Raw genomic sequence first — 21,107 nt, 5'->3', positions numbered from 1 at the left:
TCTCAAAGGGGCCACTAACATACAGTCAAAGAAGATACGAGCTAAAGTTTCAACCACAACAGATCACAAGGACACAATGTCTGAGAAATAGATTCAGAGGAGTTAGCCGTGTTAGTCTGTACCAGCAAAATAGAAAAGAGTCCAGTAGCACCTTTAAGGTGCTAAAAATAGAAAAGAGTCCAGTAGCACCTTTAAGGTGCTACTGGACTCTTTTCTATAATGTCTGAAAAAGCTACTCCTCAAATAAGATGGAAGGGCAAGAGATGGCACAGTAACAAAAACCAAATATATAGCATACTCTATGAGTCCTAGCAAGGGCCAACTGAAGGCCTCCAGTGTTCTATCAAGGGATAGTCTAAGGGTGTGAGAGCCAACGGACAACAAAAATGTGGCGGACAGCCCTAAAAAGGATCTTCTGCGTATTTGGCCATGACCTTGCCCCCACGTGTTCTAAAACCTGCAATCATTTATTTCACAGAAAAAATTCTGCAAGAATCTTTTCCAGATAAACGAAAATATCACAAATCAGTAAAGCAGCCTTCTGAGTTCTCCAGAATTTTTCGTCAGGCTGGATATCCAGAAGAAACAGCTACAAGGAAGGAAGGAAGGATCAGAGGCAGAAAAGAAAGTGGAAAAGGCCCTCAAACCAGTTGCCTGCAAAACTATAAACTGAATGAAGCATGTGTCATTATATGAAGCTGTGTGCAAAACAAGTTTCCCACATTCTTTCTATGAGAAATAATTTCAAAGGGAGAATAACAAGTTTTGCACATCCTGATGAAGAATTCTGGAGAGCTCAGAAACTTGCTCACCATTTTATGTTATTGTCATTGGTCCTAACAACAACAACATTCGCTTTATATACCGCCCTTCAGGACAACTTAATGCCTACTCAGAGTGGTTTACAAAGTATGTCATTATTATCCCCACAACAAACACCCTGTGAGGTGGGTGGGGCCTGAGAGAACTCCATAGCACTGTGACTAGCCCAGGGTCACCCAGCTGGCTCCAAGTGGAGGACTGAGGAATCAAACCCGGTTCTCCAGATCGGAGTCCCATGCTCTTAACCGCTACACCAAACTGGCTCTCTAATAAAAGGTATTACGTGACTTCTGTTCTGGGAATTCTTCTGAGGAGCAATATGGCTACCAAAAATTTTGATCTTGTAGCTTAACTTTTGAAAGTTACCTAGAATGCATATCTTAAAGACCAAACTTGTGGCATCTCTCTGCCTAATCAAAATCTCTCCATTCTGATTTTAAGGGAACTCGAGCTATTAATAAGCATCTGGGGGAAAGGGACTTAAATGCAATTGAGAACATCAAGAATTTTAAGGCTTTAACTTATGCCTACTGCAAAATAAACCAAGATTCCCAGTGACCATCAATCTATACTGGACCAGAAATGATCAATTAGAGGTGTTCTCTGGTTACATTTAGACTATTATTCCTCCACAAAGGAAAAACATCCCTCCTGCAAATACCCTCCCTCTCAAATAAGTCCCATACCAAGCACACAATGCTGTTTTATAGTCCTTTATAGGACCTTCACCACTAATGTTCATTTATCTCAAATAGAAAATAGAACTGAGTGACTAACTTACCTTTAAAGTATACTACTGCTCAGCTTTAATAGTTCTTTGTTCATTTACTAAGTTCCTAAGCAAGCAAGAGTGGGGGGGGGGGAATCATTGAAGCCTTTGCGCTACCTACATGCTTGCAAAGTCAGTGTTGTATAGTGGTTAGAATGCTGGACTAAGATTTGGGAGAACCAGGTTTGAATCCCTACTCTGCCACGGAATCTCACTGAGTGACCATGTTCTCGGTCTAACCTATCTCACAGTTGTTGCGAGGGTAAAATGGAGGAGACAACAATGTAAACTGCTTGGGTCCCCACTGAGGAGAAAGGCAGAGAAATGAAGTAAATAAATAAAACCAACAAGAAGGAGAAATATCCTTTTGCACCCCACATTGCTTATTAAAAAAAAGTCAACACTTGCAGCAACCTTCATGGAGAACTGTGCACCCGTGTTTGATCTGTTTTCATATTCTCCTTATTAAAACAGACAAGTTATACTTCCCAACAGCCATTAGGTGTCAGTGTTCTACAATGAAACAAATGCAACAAAATAATACTTGGCGTTTTCTCCAACCTCTAGGGCATCGTGGTAGTTAAAACTACGGAACAGTTATGGGACCACTTTTGATGGGGCAAAGTGTCTTTCAGCAGCATTTAATTCATTTTCTGGATTTTCCTTAGACAAAACCAGGAGGTAAATGATTACAGCAGTGCGATACCCAAAGTGAACGTTACCTAAATATTTAAGTGTTCCAATTGGATTTCAAGAGGTGAAGGATAATGACTTTGTCTCTGCGTTTCACCCAGTTTCATTCATTATAATGAAATTTTGTATGTTTTTTTAAATTTGGGGTTGGAACAATCTGTCATTTCAATAAGCTGAAATATATCGCCGAAGAGAATTTCTATTATCTGTCATCTTCCCTAATGGGCCACATCTAAGATACAGTTTATAGTTGCTATGCATAAAATTTGTACCATACAGTTCAGATTTGGGTTAGTAGTTTTCTTATATAAGCCAGTAACTACACTCAGGGTCAAGGTCCATTATGAACAGAAAGAACCTCAGTTTAATCACATCTGAAGTATCCTTCCTAAGATAAGCAGGGTGAGGGAAACGAGAACAAGTAGAATAATACTGCCACCAAACAGATCCAAAATAAGGAACACATTATGAAAAGAGACATCTTACGCTCATCAGAACAGTACTTCATTAGATGATACTGCCCTTGTAATGTTTTAAAAGTTACTTTTTGCAGTTCTAATGCATCTTTTTGCCATGACAATTTCTAATCATACTGAATAGGGAACAGATTCTTGGGGGCGGGGAGTAGCAAGCCTACGTCAGATGCATCCTGCCAAATGACCATGAGTGGGCTTACATCAGTTTTTTTTACTAGAACTCCCATGACCCATCAGCATGTGTTACATTCACAGACCAAGAATGCATACTCAGGGTCTCCCAATAGTTAAGGCATAGTTAAACTGTATTGCATAACCCTGATTATGCATTCTTACTTATTAAAATGTAAGAAGCACCTTGCAGACTCAGCTTCATCATATCCAGTATTTTTTGCAAGAATCCCAATGATCAGTAGGCATAGAGAGTTCCACCAGATGGTGGACCACAATCTCCTTCTCACCACAGTTTACAAGAAAATGGTAAGTTCAACAAGAGGTCAAAGGCTAACACTGTTTGAAGAAAATCACACTCGGGCCTACAAAGACTGTTACTGGAATATGTCATGGAACATGTTAGCACATGTACAGACACTACAGAATAGAGACCACAAGACGGTTGCTGGTTTACTAGGAACTTGCAGCACAAGCTGCAGAAAGGATGCAAAACATAGTTTCTTGGTATTTTGCCCACAAAGAGAAATACTGGTCTGAGTTTTTAACTACTATTCAATCTCATCCCATGATAATGGAATATATTTTGCAGCAGCACAGCTGGAATTGCACTTTTTAAGGCTTCCTAGGAAGAATCACGTTCTAGTCCACATAATCACTGGCATATTAAAAATAAACTGGGTTAATATTCAGCATTCATGATAATGCTCAGATTTACATCATGAATGCTTACTAATTTATAGAAAGCTTGTAAGTGTATGAAAGAGTGACTCTAGAAAATTGGTACAAACATCTGGAGCACAAACAAAACCTAGACATATCCACCATCCCTGGAAATCTTTTAAAATGGCAACTAGACAGAGTGGTTTCCTGGTCTATGACCTGGCCAAGGTGCTCAAGTGGGCAGTTCTAGAAATGGCTGGTCACTCACAACCACTACTTGCTTGCCATCATTCAACAGAGCTTTCTATGTTTAACAAAGACACACTCAGATATTACTGAAGTTCAGGATTTGTCAGTAACATGGATATTTAATTCAGGCAGCAGCAACATTTGATTAAGAATACTGATAAGAAGCTTGACATAAATAGGGCTTAGATCTCTTAAAACTTAAAAATAAAGCTTCATGGTCCTAGCTGCCTACCAGCACAGTGCTCTTCTAGGCCACGATTCACTACTGTGTAGAAAAGACAACCAAATTCAGCATCATAGATCTTTCGTCTGCAATGGTTTTCCATTTAGTTTTTTGGAGGAGCCATTTTTCATTGTTCTATTGGAAAAATTCCAGTCAACAGGACAGATAAGCTGCTTAGTCTTTTTGTATGTCCAATAAGGGTTAAGTATTATTGTGACGGCACTTAACCCTGCGAATACAACTGCAAAATGTAAGCGCCCCAAATTTTCTTGCACAGCATTCCAATTGGAAATGCACACCCACCACATGTGGTAAGTGAGAATCATGCGGCAATGAAACATGTGAATCATTACCCACTGGTTTGCTTTCCAAAATAAAGTATTAGCCCAGCCAACCTAGAATAAAAAGAGAGAGAGAAAAGTTAGACTCAACAAAATGCAGTATTTTCAAACTTATTATAATGGCACCGGAAAAACCTGCCAGGCCAGACTCTGTCAGTATTAATCTTTACATCCTAAACTTCCTGAGAGTTAAGTATTTTGGACACTAAAGCTTTTGACATGTTTGAGATTGAAAGGGATACACCCAACTTGAAAAGAATGTGCTTGAGATGTCTATGGAAATTGAGTAAAAAAAAACACACACAATTCTCTCAGAAAATAAATGGATCGACACATGCCTTAGAGAGTTGTTTTTTGCTTAGTTTCTAAAACCAAGGAGCTAGAAGCTTAAAGAAACTGATTGCACCTAAGGTTCAACTTTACCATTCAGATTTTGAAAAAACAAAAACAAAAAAAAGGCAGCTGTTGGCAGTCTGCCTGGTAAATGCTGTTTGTATGCAGAATTTCTCTAGACTCAGTGCTCCGACAACATGGCTAAGCATCTGCATTCTTCCATATTTCCATCTCTTAGGGATGACACAAAATGTCAAGCCTTCATTCTCTGGCATAAGAAAGATCAACTTCTATTCAGCATACGGTATTTTCTTCTTGTCAGATGATACCATCCTTAAAAACACTAACTCTAAAGACACCCGAGATGTTATGTTAGGCTGAGATTTCAAAAAATGCAGGCAGTTGTAAAAAAAATCAGTGTGTGATAGCAGTTAGAGTACTGGACTGTGATCTGGGAGACCCAAAGTTCAAATCCCCTTTCAGCCATGAGGCTTGCTAAGTGACCGAGGGCCAATCAGTTACTTGCTTAGGTAGGCTTAACCTACCTCACAGAGTTATTGTGAGGATAAAATGAAGGAGGGGGAATGGTGTTTACTGCACCGAGTATCTTGTAGGAAGAAAATGTACCATACAAGTAAATAAAAATGAACTAAGTAATTAAATGTAATAAATATGTAAATAATTTTTTTCTAGCAGTAAGCACCTTTCACACGAATTTTAAGAGCCATCTTTGGCCTGCTTCTTAGTATTATTTCACTGCATTTTCATTTCAATAGTTTATTTAATCTAGTGTTTCTGTCACTAAAATGAAACAAGATTATTCAACATGAGATTAAATTATAGCATTATAGAATTTATAACATTGTAAACCCCACCCAATTCTAAAATCAGCAAAGTTATTCGAAGGGACAGTTCCCCTCCCCCTGGCTACATTTCAAGTACAAAATTTAGGTGTACATTTAAAGTACAAAATTTAGGTGTACAGTCAAAGGTGCTGGATTCATGGGGCCTGAGTGAATAAAAATCCATGTGGAATACAGGCTGCAGTGAGGAGGGGAATTAGGTGCGATCACAGCTGTTCCTTGGGCCAGGAGAAAAGCTGGTAGGATCCAACAGAATGAAGGGTTGACTTTGTGTGTGTGTGTGAGAGTGAGTGTGAGAGAGAGAGAGACATTAAGTTTATTAAGCACTTTTAGTCCTTATACTAAAGTGGAACAGGCAACATTAAATTTTACTGAGACACAAGACATCTGAGAACTTGTAGTAGGCCAAGGAAGTCAGTAGAAAGGAGTCTCCCCTTCGGCCAAAGGAAAAGTGTTATAACTTTGGTATAACTATAACTCCTGCCCAGCATCTGGAGAGGGTTTTAACTCAGTGGAGTACCCTGAGGTCTGCAGTAAAAGGGGAGGTGTGCTCTATGTGTGCATAAATTGGAGTATCTAATCTATGAAAGTGTGAAAAGGAGGAACCATACTTCAAACAGATCAAGTCTGATAACAGCAACCTCTCTCATCTAAGTCAGCAACCTAATAAACCATACCAAGTGTTTTGTGCCTCATGCCAGTAAGGTAATCTGTGCAAAAACCTCCTACTTACATCAGCTTTTAAGTATTTGCCTACCTACCTACCTATTCATCCTACCTGTAAATAAACCTTCTGTTAACTTATACACTTCACCAAGCCTCATGTGCCAGAGAAAAAAACCAATTTTTCCCTCTACTTAAACTTGGGATGGGTAACATCACAATAAAGACGTTCCTTAAGGGTGGGACAGTAAAGAAAGTTAAAGCTCTACCAACACAACCATGCTACTGAAGGCTTCCTAGCCCAGTAAACAACTACATATGCTTTGGGAAGAAAATTTTACCTCAGAATAGGGGAAGGACAGCACAAGCTAGAGTCAGCAAAGAGTTTGCGACAGGTCCTTCCCCAAAAGTATGATTTGGCCACGGTGATCCAGGCTCTGATCACATCCAGGTTAGATCACAATAATTTGTTTTATCTGGGGCTGCTTTTGAAAATGATTTGGAAATTTCAGCTAGTCCTAAATGCAGCAGCCATGTTATTATCAAGGGCAGGGTACATGGATGGTATCACCCTGTTCTTCTCTGCAAGGAACTCAAAGTACGTATACCGCTCTCCCCTTTCATTTTGTCTTACAGCAATTCTGTGAGGAAAGCTAGGCTGAAAGGGAATAATTGGGCCAAGGTCATCCAGTGAGCTTTGCTGATGAACAGATTGGAGCTGTGTCCTAATCCAACCTTTTAACCATTACACAATATTGTCCTTTCTATGTTGCACAGGGACACTGTCACAAATGAAATAGGTAAAAACAAAGATCCCAAAGCAACCCAAGCTGGGCTTTGGAAGATTTCTTGAGGATACCAATAATAGCATCTCTTGCCAGAAAGCTCCACAGATTGGACACTTACTTGGGGAAATATCCTTAGCATTCTAATGACTAGATCCTGACACATGAGCTGTGCTGGGTATGTTCACAGTCCATTTAGTCCCCATTTCTGTTTTACTAGCACTGTGAACAATAGTTTTTTCTAAACTTAGAATCATAGAGTTGGAAGGGGCCATACAGACCATCTAGTCCAACCCCCTGCCCAGTGCAGGATTAGCCTAAAGCATCTCTGACAAGTATTCATCCAGCCTCTTCTTGAAAACTGCCAGTGAGGGGGAGCTCACCACCTCCCTAGGCAGCTGATTCCACTTTTGAACTACTCTGACCGTGAAAAAGTTTTTCCTAATATCCAGCATGTAATTTAAGCCCATTGCTTCAGGTCCTACCCTCTGCTGCCAACTGGAACAGCTCCTTGCCCTCCTCCAAATGACAGCCTTTTAAATAATTAAAGAGAGCAATCATGTCCCCCCTCAACCTCCTCTTCTCCAAACTAAACATTCCCAAGGCCCTCAGCCTTTCCTCATAGGGCTCAGTCTCCAGACCCCTGATCATCCTCGTCACTCTCCTCTGCACCCTCTTGATTTTGTCCACATCCTTTTTGAAGTGAGACCTCCAGAACTCCACACAATTCTCCAGGTGCGGCCTGACCAAGGCAATATAGAGAGGGGCTATGACCTCCTGCGATTTCGACGCTATGGCCCCTTTGATACAACCCAAGACTGAATTAGCCTTTTTTGCCACCGCATCACACTGACTGCTCATATTTAGTTTACAGTCCACTCTTACCCCAAGATCCCTTTCACATATACTACTGCCCAGAAGTGTATACCCCATCCAGTATTTGTGCTTCCCATTTTTGTGGCCCAGATGTAATACTGTGCACCTGTCTTTGTCTTTGCAGAGCAGGATCTTCTTCCTGCAGCCCAGTGAGATCCCGCACAACCCCCCCCCCCCGAAAAGAGTTGCATTCAGCACTATCTGAATTATTCAAAAATATGTACGTCACTTAGCTTGGGCTGCATCATGTTACTGTTGTAAGTATGCATTAACAATCTCTTACCTTTAATAGTATCCAGGATATACAGGTGAAAGGTGTGCTCATCTCAAGTAGCATTCCCATCAAGGGTAAATAATGTCCAGACTTTTCGTTGGTTACCATACCAAAAAGGCCACCAAAGGCAAGCATATGATGAACAACTAAGAATAAATCAAACGTTCTGAAAACAATATTTGAAACATGAACAGCTACATTTTCAAGCAAAAAGAAGCCAGAGGCTATTAGGCAGATGAACCAGCTCCACTCCTGCTGGGAATACACTTTGTCAACCTGAAAAACTGGATCTAGAAGTAAAGCCCACAAGCCAGCAATACAGCTCTGAATGCCAAACACGCCTCGTGTGGCAGCCAGATTCCAGAAGACTTTCTCCTTTGCCGGCAAGCCACGGTAAGTGATGCTCATCTTTGAAGACAGGTACCACGAGAGAAAAAATACTCCCGAGTAGATTAAAAAGCCAGCCACCACTAGTCTCAGACGAACTTCCCATAAAATATAATCCCAGGCGAAAACGGATCTGGATACCACAGCGCCATTTTCTTGAACCATGTTTTCAGTTTACGCTGCAAACCACCTTGTGGGAACTTGGGAGGAAACCACACGTTGGGTCTCTTTAAGGATCTTTAATATCTGCTTTTACATTCAGCAATGACCAAATCCACTTTGCCATCTGCAAAAAAACAAAACACAGACACACACACAAAAAGACATATAGATACTTTTACATAGTGGCAAAACATGGCAAAAATCAGAGACTGGAGCCAGGAACAGACAAGACAGGTCTTTCTACAATCCTGAGAAAAGCCCCAGTTTGCAGAAAAGTCTGAAATAAACACACTGGGATGGGAGGGTTAAAAAACCCAAATTACAATAAGCAATCTGTAGCTTTAAGAAAAAAACTGCCCTCTTGAGGTAGCCCCTTGCTGGACAAGCACAACAGTATTGCCAGTAACAGACCGGGAGGAGGGGACTTTTCCAGGGATGTACTGGCCTTTGTGAGAGGACACACTGAGGCGAGGCCTGGCAGCAACCATGTGATGTGCATGACTCAACCAGGCCCACCTGCTTGCTATCATTCATCCACACCACAAAAGAGAGTTACGGTAATAATAACCAAAAAGAAAATCCACCATAACCTTCTGTCTACATTCTAAGCCACAAGATTATACTAGATATAATAAATCAAAATTTCAATGTACAACCAAAGAATCTGGTGCCAACATCACCATTATATAACAGTCACATCATTTATAGAATACCTACGGAATGAATGGAGTAGTTAGAAGGTTACGGTGGGTTTTCTTTGTGGTTATTTGCGATCATTCAACAACAGCCACCACACGAAAGCAAGCGTGGTATAGTGGTTACACTTTCAAACTAGGAGCCATAAACCCAGATTCAAATCCCTAGTCTACCACTGAATCTTGCTGGGTGACCTTGGGTCAGTCATACACACTCAGCCTAACTTACCTCATAGGGTTCCTGTGAAGATAAAATAGAAGATAACGATTCAAGCTGCTTTGGGTCCACACTGGGGAGAACCATGGGTTACTAACTTGCTAAATAAAAAATAAATACACCTGGAGGGGCAGATAAAATGTGAATTAGTTGCTGGGTGGGAAGGAGAACAGGGAAAGGTGAAGATACGGGGGGCTGCCAAGAAGATGAAAAGAAGAAATAGTGTAGGGAAAGGAATACATGGGAAACTGAAGATGTCCTTAACAAGTCCTTGTGAGTTACCCAGTGTTTCCCTTGGCAGCCAGCCCTGCACAAATCAGCCAGACTTTTCCCAGGAAAAGGCTGCCAGGGGCAGGGAAGGAAGGAAAACTGAAAGGGGAGGAGAGATAAAGGTAGGTTGGCTAATGGGTGGGAAAGAGAGAAGGAGGCTGGAAAAAAGCAAAGGGCTATGCAGCCTTCAGAAAATAGAGGAACTAGTGGAGAAGGGGGAAATGAAATGCCCCTTGCAAGTCCATGCAGGTCAACTTGTCAATATATCTAATTCTTGAGGTAGCCCCATCTCTGGATTATTTAAATCCAACGATTAGAGCTATAAACAGACAAGCTACAAGCAGCACTCCCGGCTCCTCTCAGCCCGGCCGGCCGTGCGATCTCGCCCGGCGTCTGCCTCGTCCTGCCAGGCTGAAGTGTAGCGGCAGGATGGGGCCATGGCTGCAGGGGGCGATGAGGGGGTCTGCCCACGCTCCATCACCTGGGTGCCTGAGCTGGGGAGCCAGTGTCTGCCTGGAGCTGCCTTGGATTAGTGGTGGCTTGGCCCGGCCGGGGCAGCGTGAGTTCGCCCGGTGGCCACCTCGCCTTGCTGGGCTGAGAGGAGCTGGGAACGCTGCCAAGGTCATGGCTACCCATTCCACATTAGAGACAAGCTCTAACATGTTAGACTGACTGTTCTGCAAACTTCAATTGATTTCAATGGGCTTTTACATAGAGAGCCAAGCTGCAAGTTAGACAGGACACCTACACATCCCATCAAAACTTGAGGGAAACTGACACGTGTCTAACTCGTGTCAGGTGTCACTTGTAGCTTGGCTCATAGTCGAAGGTAGGGGGGTAGATAAAAGGTAAGTCAGTTAGTAGGTGGGATGGAGAGAAGGAAGAAGAGAAATATGAGAAGAATATGGGAGTTGCCAGAGCAAGGGAAAGAGGGAAGTGTTGGAAAGGAGATACAGGGGGAAAATGAGGTGCCTCCCACACGTCCTTTTGGGTTCCCCACTATGCAACTGGACCTGGCCTGATTGTTGGCACCATGCAACTGGATCATAGTTTTCCCAGGCAGAGGCTGCCATGGGAAGGGAAAGCTGAAGGAGGAGGAGGGGAATAAAGATAAATTGACTGGTGGGTGGGAAAGAGAGAAGAAAACAGGAAAAGGGGAGAGACACCTGCAAGTCCTTGCCCACTTGTGAACATTTATTAATCACACTGGAGATGCTAGCCAAAATAAATGCCAGGGCTGGAAAACTGTTTATACTTTACATATTCACTTCGATATTCAAGGGAATGATTTTGTTCCGAACAGGTGGAAGTCAGGCACCTGTTAGATGATAGCCCAACTTTATACAGTTGCAACTTCCTCTCTGCAAAGAACAAAGAATGTTCTTATTGTTTGGTATTATTTATTCCAAGCTTAGAAAGCGAGTGGGAGTGGGAAAAGCAGGAAAACTTGTAGTTCTGTTTCAATTTGTGAACAAAAACAACTGTAAGAGTAGGGAGGATAAAATCTAGTCTGACAAGCTTTTACTACTTTGATGATGTGTCTGTTACAGTTAATGAAACCCGAAAATAACCCAAGAAACGGAGATAGTGCTGCATACATGAGCCACTGACTAGTGTAGCATTTTAAACTGTTTTGATTAATTAAATATATCATCTGCTATTCTGTATACAATTTAGGAATGTTAACCAGAAGTAAAGTACTGCAGTTTGGCACAAATAAGCAAAATTATCTGTGTAATAAAACTATTACGTGCATTTAAAAAAAAAAAAACAGAAAAAAACAAATTATCTAAAAATTAAAGTATGCCCTCCGAGATTGTGTGACTGCTCTATTTAGTTATAATTTAACAGGTTTCGGTGACCAGATTTGCACACTGTTTATATGAAAACATATTAAAAGGATTTTTTTTTTATTTAAATCAATCTACACTCGCTGATAATAACCAGATTATTTTGCATAAGAAAATTAGATCCTATGTCATTAAGTTTTTAACCCTAAACAGTTGCTCTGGGCAAGAGTAGGAGGCTGAAATGGTAGCAAAGAAGAAAGCGTTCTTCACCACTGTCACCACCACCCAACGGGTTTCATGGCATGTTGCGTCTGACCCGGCTTGAGCCTTTCCCCAACAATGCTGACATTATTTGTCAGCTGTTTTAAACATCATTAAGCTCCCGAATAAACCAGAGGGTTGGAACCGTACTTGGGATACGACAAAGGCCCCAAGGATCAGTTCCATCGACGGCCTCATTAAGCTTGAAACAAAGGCCCGAAGCATGGAATCCTATCAAGTCATGTTTATTCTGCACGTAGAACTAAGTTAAACAAATGTATCTGTTTCACAGTTCCAAATCCATATTTCAAATTAACACCAGGGCTCATTTCGAGGGGGAACGCGCAGGAACGCAGTTCCGGCTGTTCCCCAAAGAAGTCACATGTCAGGTGGCCCGGCCCACCTGACGCTTGGCCATTTTGGACCCATTTCATCCTGGATTGGGGCCGAAACAGCCCGGATCAGGCATCTGACGGGTGGTGGATCACTCTCCCACTCAGCAGTGGCCCGATCCTGACCATTTGGGGTCCCTTTTCAGCCCCTTTTTGCTATTTTGGGCCCAATTTTGGCCCTGAATGACCAGAATTGGGTCCAAAACAGCCAGGATAGGTGATGCCAGGGGGTGTGGCATATACAAATCAGTTATGCTAATGAAACATTTCCAATTATGTTAAGGGGCATGACATATGCTGATGAGTTATGCTAATGAGTTCCTCCAGCTCTTTTTCTACTAAATGACCCCTGGTGAACACACATTGCCATCCTCGTATAATTCAGATTATGAACTTCACTGAATCTAGTTTGCCATGAAGACATCTTATTCTTCTCATTAGACGTTACCTCAAGTTACCCTTGTGGAAGAGAAGATAACTCAGCAGTAGACTACACATTTTACAAGAACAAAAGTTGGTTGAATCTTTGCATCTCTGCTTAAATGATCGCAGTGAGCAAAGCTAGGAAATGCCTCTTCCTGACACCTTGGAGACCCACCCTCAGCCAGATTAAACAATACTGAGTCAGCTGGACCAATAGTTTGCTGTGTTATAAAGCAGATTCACATGTTCAAGTTATTGGCACACATAAAACCTTCAACAGTAGCCCTCATCTAAGATCAGTTCACAAGTTCTCTTCAGTTTTGTTATTACTATAAACACACAATCATAAGTTTTTGTGTTTTTAAAAGAATAAAAGCATCAGATCAAATATTCAACTAATATAGTGGCCAATCAGATGCTAACGGAAAATCCACAAAGGTCAAAGTCACCTCTTCCTCCCCTCCCCCTCCAGTACTGGCATTCAGAGGTACACTGCCTATGAAAATGAAGATTTCATTTAGCCTCCAGTTGTCAATGGACCAATCCTCCATGAATTTCTTTAATCCCCTTTATACTGGCCATCAGCACACTATGTGGCACGGATTGCCTTAAACTAAATATTTTATTTTATTTATTAAAACATTTTTACCCTGCCTTTCCACATGGTTCAAGGCAGCTTGCAATAGTATATTAAAAACATTTGCAATTAAAACCAAAATAACATAACTAATCCCTCCCTTCAAAATGCCTGCCATTTCAATCCTCTCAAAGAGGGAAGCCTTGTAGGTAAGTCTGAAGATCTTGAAGGTGGAACCGCCCCTCACCTCTTACTGAGCCTCTTACTATCTACAGGATAGGGGCCATAATGGAAAGGCCCGGATTCTGGTTGATGTCAGATGGACCAACCTAAGGAATGGGAATATACAATAGCTGGCTGCCTAAAGATCATAGCTGGCACACAAGGACATATGAAAGGACATAGGGCGAAGTCATTTTGTCCCAGAGTTTTAGCATTACAGGCAAGATATTAAACCCCTATCATGTCTATTCAAATTTTTCTAAACCAGAACTCCGAAACTCTAAGGGCCTAAGTAGATGCTACAGTGGCCACAGGTTTGACCTGCGGCCGCTTCTGCCATTTTAGGGAAGAAATTTTTTTTGAATAAAATTTTGTTGAAAGATTTTTTAAAAGCAGATACAAATTTTTAAAAAGATAGGAAAAAAGAAAGAAAAAAGAAAGAAAGAAGAAATATATAGAAAAAGACTTGATTTTCTCTATGACAAATATCAGCATAATTACAGAATTCACACTTGTAGTCATTTTAGGGAAGAATGTGACCATTTAAAGAAAGCCATGCACACCTCGGCATGGGGGGGGGGGTGATCCTGTTTCCCTCTCATGCCGTTTCAAGCCAAAACAGCCACACCACAGCTGTTTTGACTCTTGAAAAGACATGTCGGGGAGGGGGAAACAAGATCCCTTGATCCCACTAAGTCTAAGTCCACCCTGTGAGGGTCCAATCAGGATCAGGCCTTTGCAGCCTATTTTAAACACTTAAATTATTCCCTAAAACGATGTCTAGCTTGGCCCCAAGATCTTCAATGAAGTGGAGGTCTTTCAATGACCCCCTTGACCATTTCAGTTGCCCTTTTCCAGTTCTACAATATCCTTTATGAAATGGTGCAAGAGAGCAAGAGTCCAGTGGCAACTATAAGACTAACAAAATTAGTGGTAGGGTATGAGCTTTCATGAGCCACAGCTCACGTCTTCAGATACAGCTAAGCATAAGCATAAGCAAAGCCATGTTGGATCAGGCCAGTGGCCCATCCAGTCCAACATTCTGTCACACACAGTGGCTAGAAATCCAGTGCCATCTAAAGGACTGTCAGTGAGGCCAGGACACCAGAAGCCCTCCCACTGCCTTCCTTCCAGCACCAAGACAACAGAGCACCACCTCCCCACAAAGAGCTAGAATGTAAGTTCATCTGTCCTTATATCTTGGAGGGTGGAGTGATTACAGAAGTCGAACGATGATAGTCAGTGAATGACAAAGATAGGCATGATTGAATAGGGTGGGGTATGCAGAGGGATAGTGGGTGTGGAGAAATTTCACACCCACTACCCCTCTGCATACCCCACCCTATTCAATCACACCTGCCTTTATCATTCACCAGCTATAATCATTCAGCTTCTGACAGCTGAGGCCAGATGGACTCACATTCTAGCTGTATTTGAAGAAGTGAGCTGTGGCTCACAAAAGCTCATAGCCTACCACTAATCTTGTTAGTTTTATAGGTGCTACTGGACTCTTGCTCTCTTCCACTGCTACAGACAGACTAACACGGCTACCCATCCTGATCTATCTTTATGAAATGGAGTAACCAGAATGGTATACACTATACAGTATTTCAAAGGCCACCTTCCTGTAGACATACAAAGATAGTCTAACTTTCAGCATTTTAATCAATAGGATAGAATTTGCCTTTTTTCAGAGTTGATGATTTCATGGAGTGTTCCATTACAACTCAAGATCTCTTTCCCACTTAAGTCACCAGCAGTTCAGCCCCATCAGTGAATATATAGTTAAATACACATGTAAAGGTTTATAGAAAACAATTACCAGTGTTGGTAGGCCCTAGTGAGCAACAGTAGAGTTATAGCAACAATTAAGTCAGAAGCATTTGAACAAGGCTGTTGGGCACCCAAGTGTTTGCAACCCCCCTCACCCGCACTGTACAGTTTGCATTTCTACCACCAGACATCACTGCCTTGTGTATCTAGCTGATGAACTGGGAACCAACAAACATGAATGTCCTATCCAAGTTAAAGATTAAAAAACTGAGAAATGAGTTCCAATGAGCTACGTCAGTGCTCAATGGAATATGTTCTGGAATTCTTTTATAGTTTTGTAACTGTATGCTAACACAATGTTTTCTAATAAAGGACACCCAGTTGAGATCAAGTACAGAGGAGTCTAATGGCACCTGAAAAACTAACTTTTAAAAATTCCTGTGTAAGCTTTTGCAGACTTTGTCAGATGCAGTGAGCGGCTCCCCAGTAGGTAGATTTTTTGTGGAGGGAGTATGAAAATAAACAGCAGAATCAGCAAAGTCAAGTACACTGTGTAGTTATGTACCATTCAAATCTATTCTAGGAAAAAATATGGAGGCCTTTCCCTAGTTTTCCTGACTGTACCAATCCCCAGCATCTCCGATTAAGGACAGGTAATATAAAAGACCTCCACCTGGAAAGATGCTGCCAGTCTGAGTAGGCAATACTGACCTTGATGGACCAATGGACTGATGCTGTACAAGGCAGCTTTTTGCTAAGACAGATAACACCAACAGTGAACAGAAAATCGTTAACAGAAAATCGTTATCTAAGGAGAGGTTGGGGGCGAGATAGTCAACCTCCAGTTTGCTCAGAGTAACCCATACTAATTACCTTTAGCAGTGAGTTTTGAGAAGCGAGGAATTGAGCAGGCAAGGCTGAAAGTTTAAACGGGAGATGCCACCTCAAAAAGCTTGAAAAAACACGAAGCTAACCAAAGGGTGCCAGAGAGTCGTCTCCGGGAGGGGCCTGCTTCCGCGGCACTCGCCTGGCCCGCCGCCCCTCGCCCGTGCAAGGCTCCTTCCAGAGAGAAGGAAAGCCGCCTACAAACCGCTTTCGGCTGCGTGTCCCTGGTGCCCGGGTAGAGCCATTAACGGTAACCGCATCGCGCCTTTCTCCAGTTTCAAGGCGCGGACGCAGAGCGCCTGGCCAAACGCAAGACAAGCGAGCAGCTCCGAAAGCTGAAGTGGCCACAGGAAGTGTTCTCGAGGGGGGGGGGTCTTCCTCCGGCTTAGCACGGGAACCCCTTTTGTTTGGAGCAAAGGCAGGCGTACTTACTGGCCGGGCTGCTCCATGGGAACAGGCCTCCGTTTCGCGGCTGCTCCCCGCTCTGCTGCTTGCTCGTCATGCGCTGCAAACTGCTGACCAGCAGCCTCCGAAAGGGCCGAGCCGGGACTCCTTCCCCATCCCGGAGTCAGCTGCGCTTGCCAAAGACAAAAACTGCCAGCGCCGGCTGCGCCCCGTCGAGGCTCCGCACGCCTGGGCTGGCTTCCTCCGTCCGCCTCGGCCGCTCGGAGCAAACCATTTCGCTCTGCCGGCGGGTGGGGAGGAAGCGCTCGAGTCATCCGTAATTACGCGGCGCGGTTGAGCCGGCATTCAGGCTGCGCTCCAAACGCCATTGGAGGCGTTTCGGAATCGCGCACAACATTGCCCAGTAAACGCGACGCGTCATTTTTTGATTCAGTGAAAGGCCTCCCCAGCGGAAAAACCCGGGCGCTAGGACCGAGCAGAGCCCAAATTTATTGCATGGGAAACGGCTTTGTAAGCAATGCGTGACCCGGCTCACAAGGTTAGTGAGCTCAAAAACAACAGTTTTGCAACGAGGAGGAACTCCTGACTCTTTATCCAGGCCCTGCCAACGAAGTGGGACTTTATTCTTGAGTGACCATGCATAGGATCCAGCTGCAAACCTAGTTTAATGTATTTAAGCCAGTTATTAGATATCTTTTGGGGAAATTGACAAAAATCTATAAAACAGTAACAGTCGATATGCAGTCTGGCTGGTGTGTAAGCCCTATAGAAAGAAGTGCTGACTTCTTATTTGAAACATTTACACTATAAACTGGAAACTATAAAATTTCAAAAAAATGTCTGACTTGGATCTGGGAGACCCAGGTACGAATCCTTGCTGGGTGACCTAGTTACTCTCTCAGCCTAACCTACCACAGAGTTGTTGGGATAAAATGGAGAAGGGGAGACTGTTGCAAGCCCCTTTGGGTTTTCATTGCAGAGAAAAGTGGGATATAAATGAAGTGGCACAGTAGTAAAGCCTAGAAACACAATTAAAATATCTGATGGCAGGACCGGTTGTTGCTTCCAACGCCGCACACTTGAGTGCAGTGGGCCGAAACAGGCTTCTCCCCTTGGGAGGCAGGGTTGTCAGGCACAACTGGCTGTGTTGACGTGGCATCTGTGTGCATGGCAGTTGCATGAGTGTCGCTGCCGCACTCGCAGCATTTTATATAAGTCTTGCAATCAGTTGAGGCATGTTCTCAAGATTGGCAACAACGGGAACACATCTTGAGCTCTGAAATCGTGAACTTCCTCACTGTCAATGGCAGTTTCCTGAAAGTTGGGCACCTGTTCGCAGAGTGTCCCTCCATGTGGAGTGGACAGAAATATGTAGGCCGTGCCGTCGACTTCTGTGCTGGTGGCTGCGCTGGCAACTTCGATGTTGAAGGTTTACTTACAGTGGCTTCGGCCGGTGTTGTGGAGACCCCTGTTTTTAGCACCGAAGCCGTTGTCTTGGATCTGGAGTCCCGTAGAGGCTTGTGCCTGGTATCCCGTGAAGGTACAGTCCTGATGTCCCGAAGATGCGTCTTCTCATCACGAGGCTCATTGGGGTGCGCGTAATATCCGCATTGGGAGTCACCGGAATACAGAGCCAACCTCGTCAGAAGTACGACGCAGGGCAGAGCTCCTGATTTTCCAGAGAGTACAACACGAGTTCTATGTAGAAGAACTCGAAAACTCCAAGAAAGGGTTGCCTACACCCAAGAACAGTCCGCTACTTAAGCTGAACCCCTACCTCGACGATGATGGCTTACTTCGGGTAGGAGGACGTCTCAAGGCAGCTGATGTAGGCTCAACAGTAGTGAACCCTATCATCCTTCCAGCTCGACATCACGTGACTGTCCTCTTGGTGTGCCACCACCATGAGCGGGTTCATCATCAAGGACGTCACTTCACAGAAGGAGCCATCAGAGCAGTGGGCCTATGGATTGTGGGAGCGAAAAGATGCATCGCTGCAGTCCTACAGACCTGCATACAATGCCAGAAGCTCAAAGGTCCCCATCAGCAGCAGAAGATGGCTGACCTGCCACCGGATCGACTCAGCACTGAGCCCCATTTCACTAACGTTGGACTTGACGTATTTGGCCCCTGGAATGTAGTGACACGCAAGACCAGGGGAGGACAAGCCAACAGCAAGAGATGGGCAGTGCTATTCACATGCCTGAGCATCCGAGCCGTACATATCGAAGTGATTGAGTCCATGGATGCTTCCAGCTTCATAAATGCCCTCAGAAGATTCCTTGCCATACGGGGACCTGTCAAGCTACTGAGGTCTGACCGTGGCCCGAACTTCGTTGGCGCCTGCAAGGAGCTGGGAATCAATGGAAGCACAGATCTTGATCCAACTCTCAGCAGCTACCTGAGTGACCAGAATTGTAAATGGATCTTCAATCCTCCCCACGCCTCTCATATGGGAGGAGTGTGGGAACGCATGATTGGCATTGCACGCAGAATATTAGACTCCATGCTAGCAGAAAAACCTTCTCTCACTCATGAGACCTTGGCTACCCTCCTGGCAGAGGTGTCTGCTATCATCAATGCCAGACCTTTAGTTCCAGTATCGTCTGATCCTGAGAACCCTACCATCTTAACACCAGCCACCTTGCTGACACAGAAGACAGGCGCCTGGCCTGCACCTCAGGGAGACTTCATCTCTAAGGATATGTTCAAGCAGCAATGGAGGCAAGTTCAACTCCTCGCTAACACCTTTTGGAAGCGATGGAAACAAGAGTACCTCCCAACTCTGCAATGCCGACGCAAGTGGGAGAAGTCTGAGCCCAACCTATGTGAAGGTGATGTCGTCGTCCTGAAAGACAAGGATGCTCCTAGGAACTCGTGGCCCATGGGACTTATAGATCGAGTTCTACCCAGCGCGGACGGGTTGGTCCGCAAGATTGACATTCGTGTAGCCAGACACGACGGCCCGAAGATTTTCACCAGACCAGTCACCGAAGTGATCCTGCTTGTTCGGAAGACTGATCTTGAAGACTGAAGCTCAAGCTTTGCATGCCATTTGTTGCTTATATGCTATATTTAGCCTTTATTGCCTAGTTATGAGAATAGTGTAGCATGACATATATGCTTAGACTTGTTAGGTTACTCCACTAGCTTGCATGTTGGGGTGGAATCCATAGGATCCCAGGCGGGGAGTGTACTGTAACCACAGCTTAGAAAGCCTCAGTATCTGTGTAGTCAGAACTATGTACTGTCCCTTTAACAATTGGTACTCATGGGAATTGTAGTCCCCCCTCCAATATAGAAGTTTTATTGTAGGCTTCCTGTGAAGGTGTTAAAAGGTTTTATGGTCCTCTTCCCCCCTTTGTTCGGACCCTTGCCCTCAAGGATGCAACAGTCATAATGAATTTACTGCTTGTCTACAACAAATCTGGACCAATAAAGACGAATCTTGCTTATATTTGAACCATGCTTCGTTCACTGGCTAAAACTGTGAGTAAGGATCCCTTTTACTATCTGGGTTGAGAAAGGCAGCGTGTTAGAGCTATCTGGAAGCTAGCATCTTTCCCAGCTGCTTCCAGAATACAGAATATAACCTGGACAGAAACAAATAATCCAAATACCATCTGAAAAAGGAATAGGAAAAGAACTGCATCTTAAAATGTTCTATTGCAAGTGAAAGGTGCTTTGAAAAGGGGTGAGACCCATGATTTTTGCAGTTTCCCCACCTGAGATACGCTGACCCTTGGGAACAACTTTTCTGGTGTTGCGGTGGTTGAGCAGGACCTCACAGACTTTAGGATCAAATGAGATGATGCTTTCTGAACAGTTTCTGGAAGGAGGTTCCACAAAGTGACCTCCATTACCATCAGTGATCTCCTTTGGGCCCCTCACCTGACAGTTGTGGTACAGCAAGTCTGCAGCCTTGTTACAAGTTGACACATAAAGTGACAGAGTGAGAAACGAATAGCACTTCAGGTATGTGGGTCACTAGTTAAAATACTCATTGGATCAGGTTGCAGTCCTATGGGTGTCCGCAGAGTAGTCTCTTCCTATGGGCTCACTGCCCAGCTATAAATTTAAGTCTCTCCCACATTCACAGACTTACAGATTTTCTGTCTGGTTCCTCTGCTTGAGCCTATTGATGTGGTTCTGCCTAACATGACATGATGAATGCAGGGCCCGGAACAAAAGACTGTTAATGTTCTTTAATGGCTGTGGGTGTTTGCTAAATAAAGGTCTCTTGCTACCTCTCTGGATAAGGACTCATCAGAGGGGAAGGTGCAGATGAGAGGAAAAAAACAGCAGTTGGCACTGGAAACAACAGAAAAAGCAGAAGTCAAGAAGTGTGATTTGGCCCTAATATTTGCATTACTTCTGCTTTTTTTTTCTTGCTAAGGCTTAAAGCAGCCCAGCATACGTGTGTCTCTATTTTTAGTCAGGGAAAAAT

General features: G+C 43.6%; 1 protein-coding gene across 2 annotated transcripts; it reads right to left on the bottom strand.

Annotated features, from left to right (window-relative positions):
- Nucleotides 1–210: 210 nt before the first annotated feature.
- Nucleotides 211–17,010, bottom strand: CLN8 (CLN8 transmembrane ER and ERGIC protein). Of its 2 annotated transcripts, none has more exons than XM_054984333.1 (3): nucleotides 16,688–17,010; nucleotides 8,211–8,874; nucleotides 211–4,461 (listed from the first exon to the last, which is right to left on the bottom strand). In XM_054984333.1, exons 2-3 carry the CDS (start codon nucleotides 8,751–8,753, stop codon nucleotides 4,138–4,140), a joined length of 867 nt encoding a protein of 288 aa, XP_054840308.1. In that variant the 5' UTR covers nucleotides 8,754–8,874; nucleotides 16,688–17,010; the 3' UTR covers nucleotides 211–4,137. The 2 variants fall into 2 exon arrangements, with proteins under 2 accessions (XP_054840308.1, XP_054840318.1); XM_054984343.1 differs by lacking the exon at nucleotides 16,688–17,010 and adding an exon at nucleotides 9,675–10,521.
- Between the last annotated feature and the right edge of the window lie 4,097 nt (nucleotides 17,011–21,107).

Source organism: Eublepharis macularius, chromosome 1 (assembly GCF_028583425.1).
Source record: "Eublepharis macularius isolate TG4126 chromosome 1, MPM_Emac_v1.0, whole genome shotgun sequence".
Lineage (NCBI taxonomy): Eukaryota > Metazoa > Chordata > Lepidosauria > Squamata > Eublepharidae > Eublepharis > Eublepharis macularius.
The sequence above is the reverse complement of the archived record's forward strand: the minus strand, read 5'-3'. Positions and strand labels throughout refer to the sequence as shown.

What these genes read in the sequence shown, in the direction of transcription:
- CLN8 (XM_054984333.1), bottom strand. Translation starts at nt 8,753, where the DNA reads ATGGTTCAAGAAAATGGCGCTGTGGTATCCAGATCCGTTTTCGCCTGG. An exon ending in TATCCTGGATACTATTAAAG is followed by an intron (nt 4,462 to 8,210) that starts GTAAGAGATTGT and finishes TTTTTATTCTAG; the next exon opens with GTTGGCTGGGCTAATACTTT.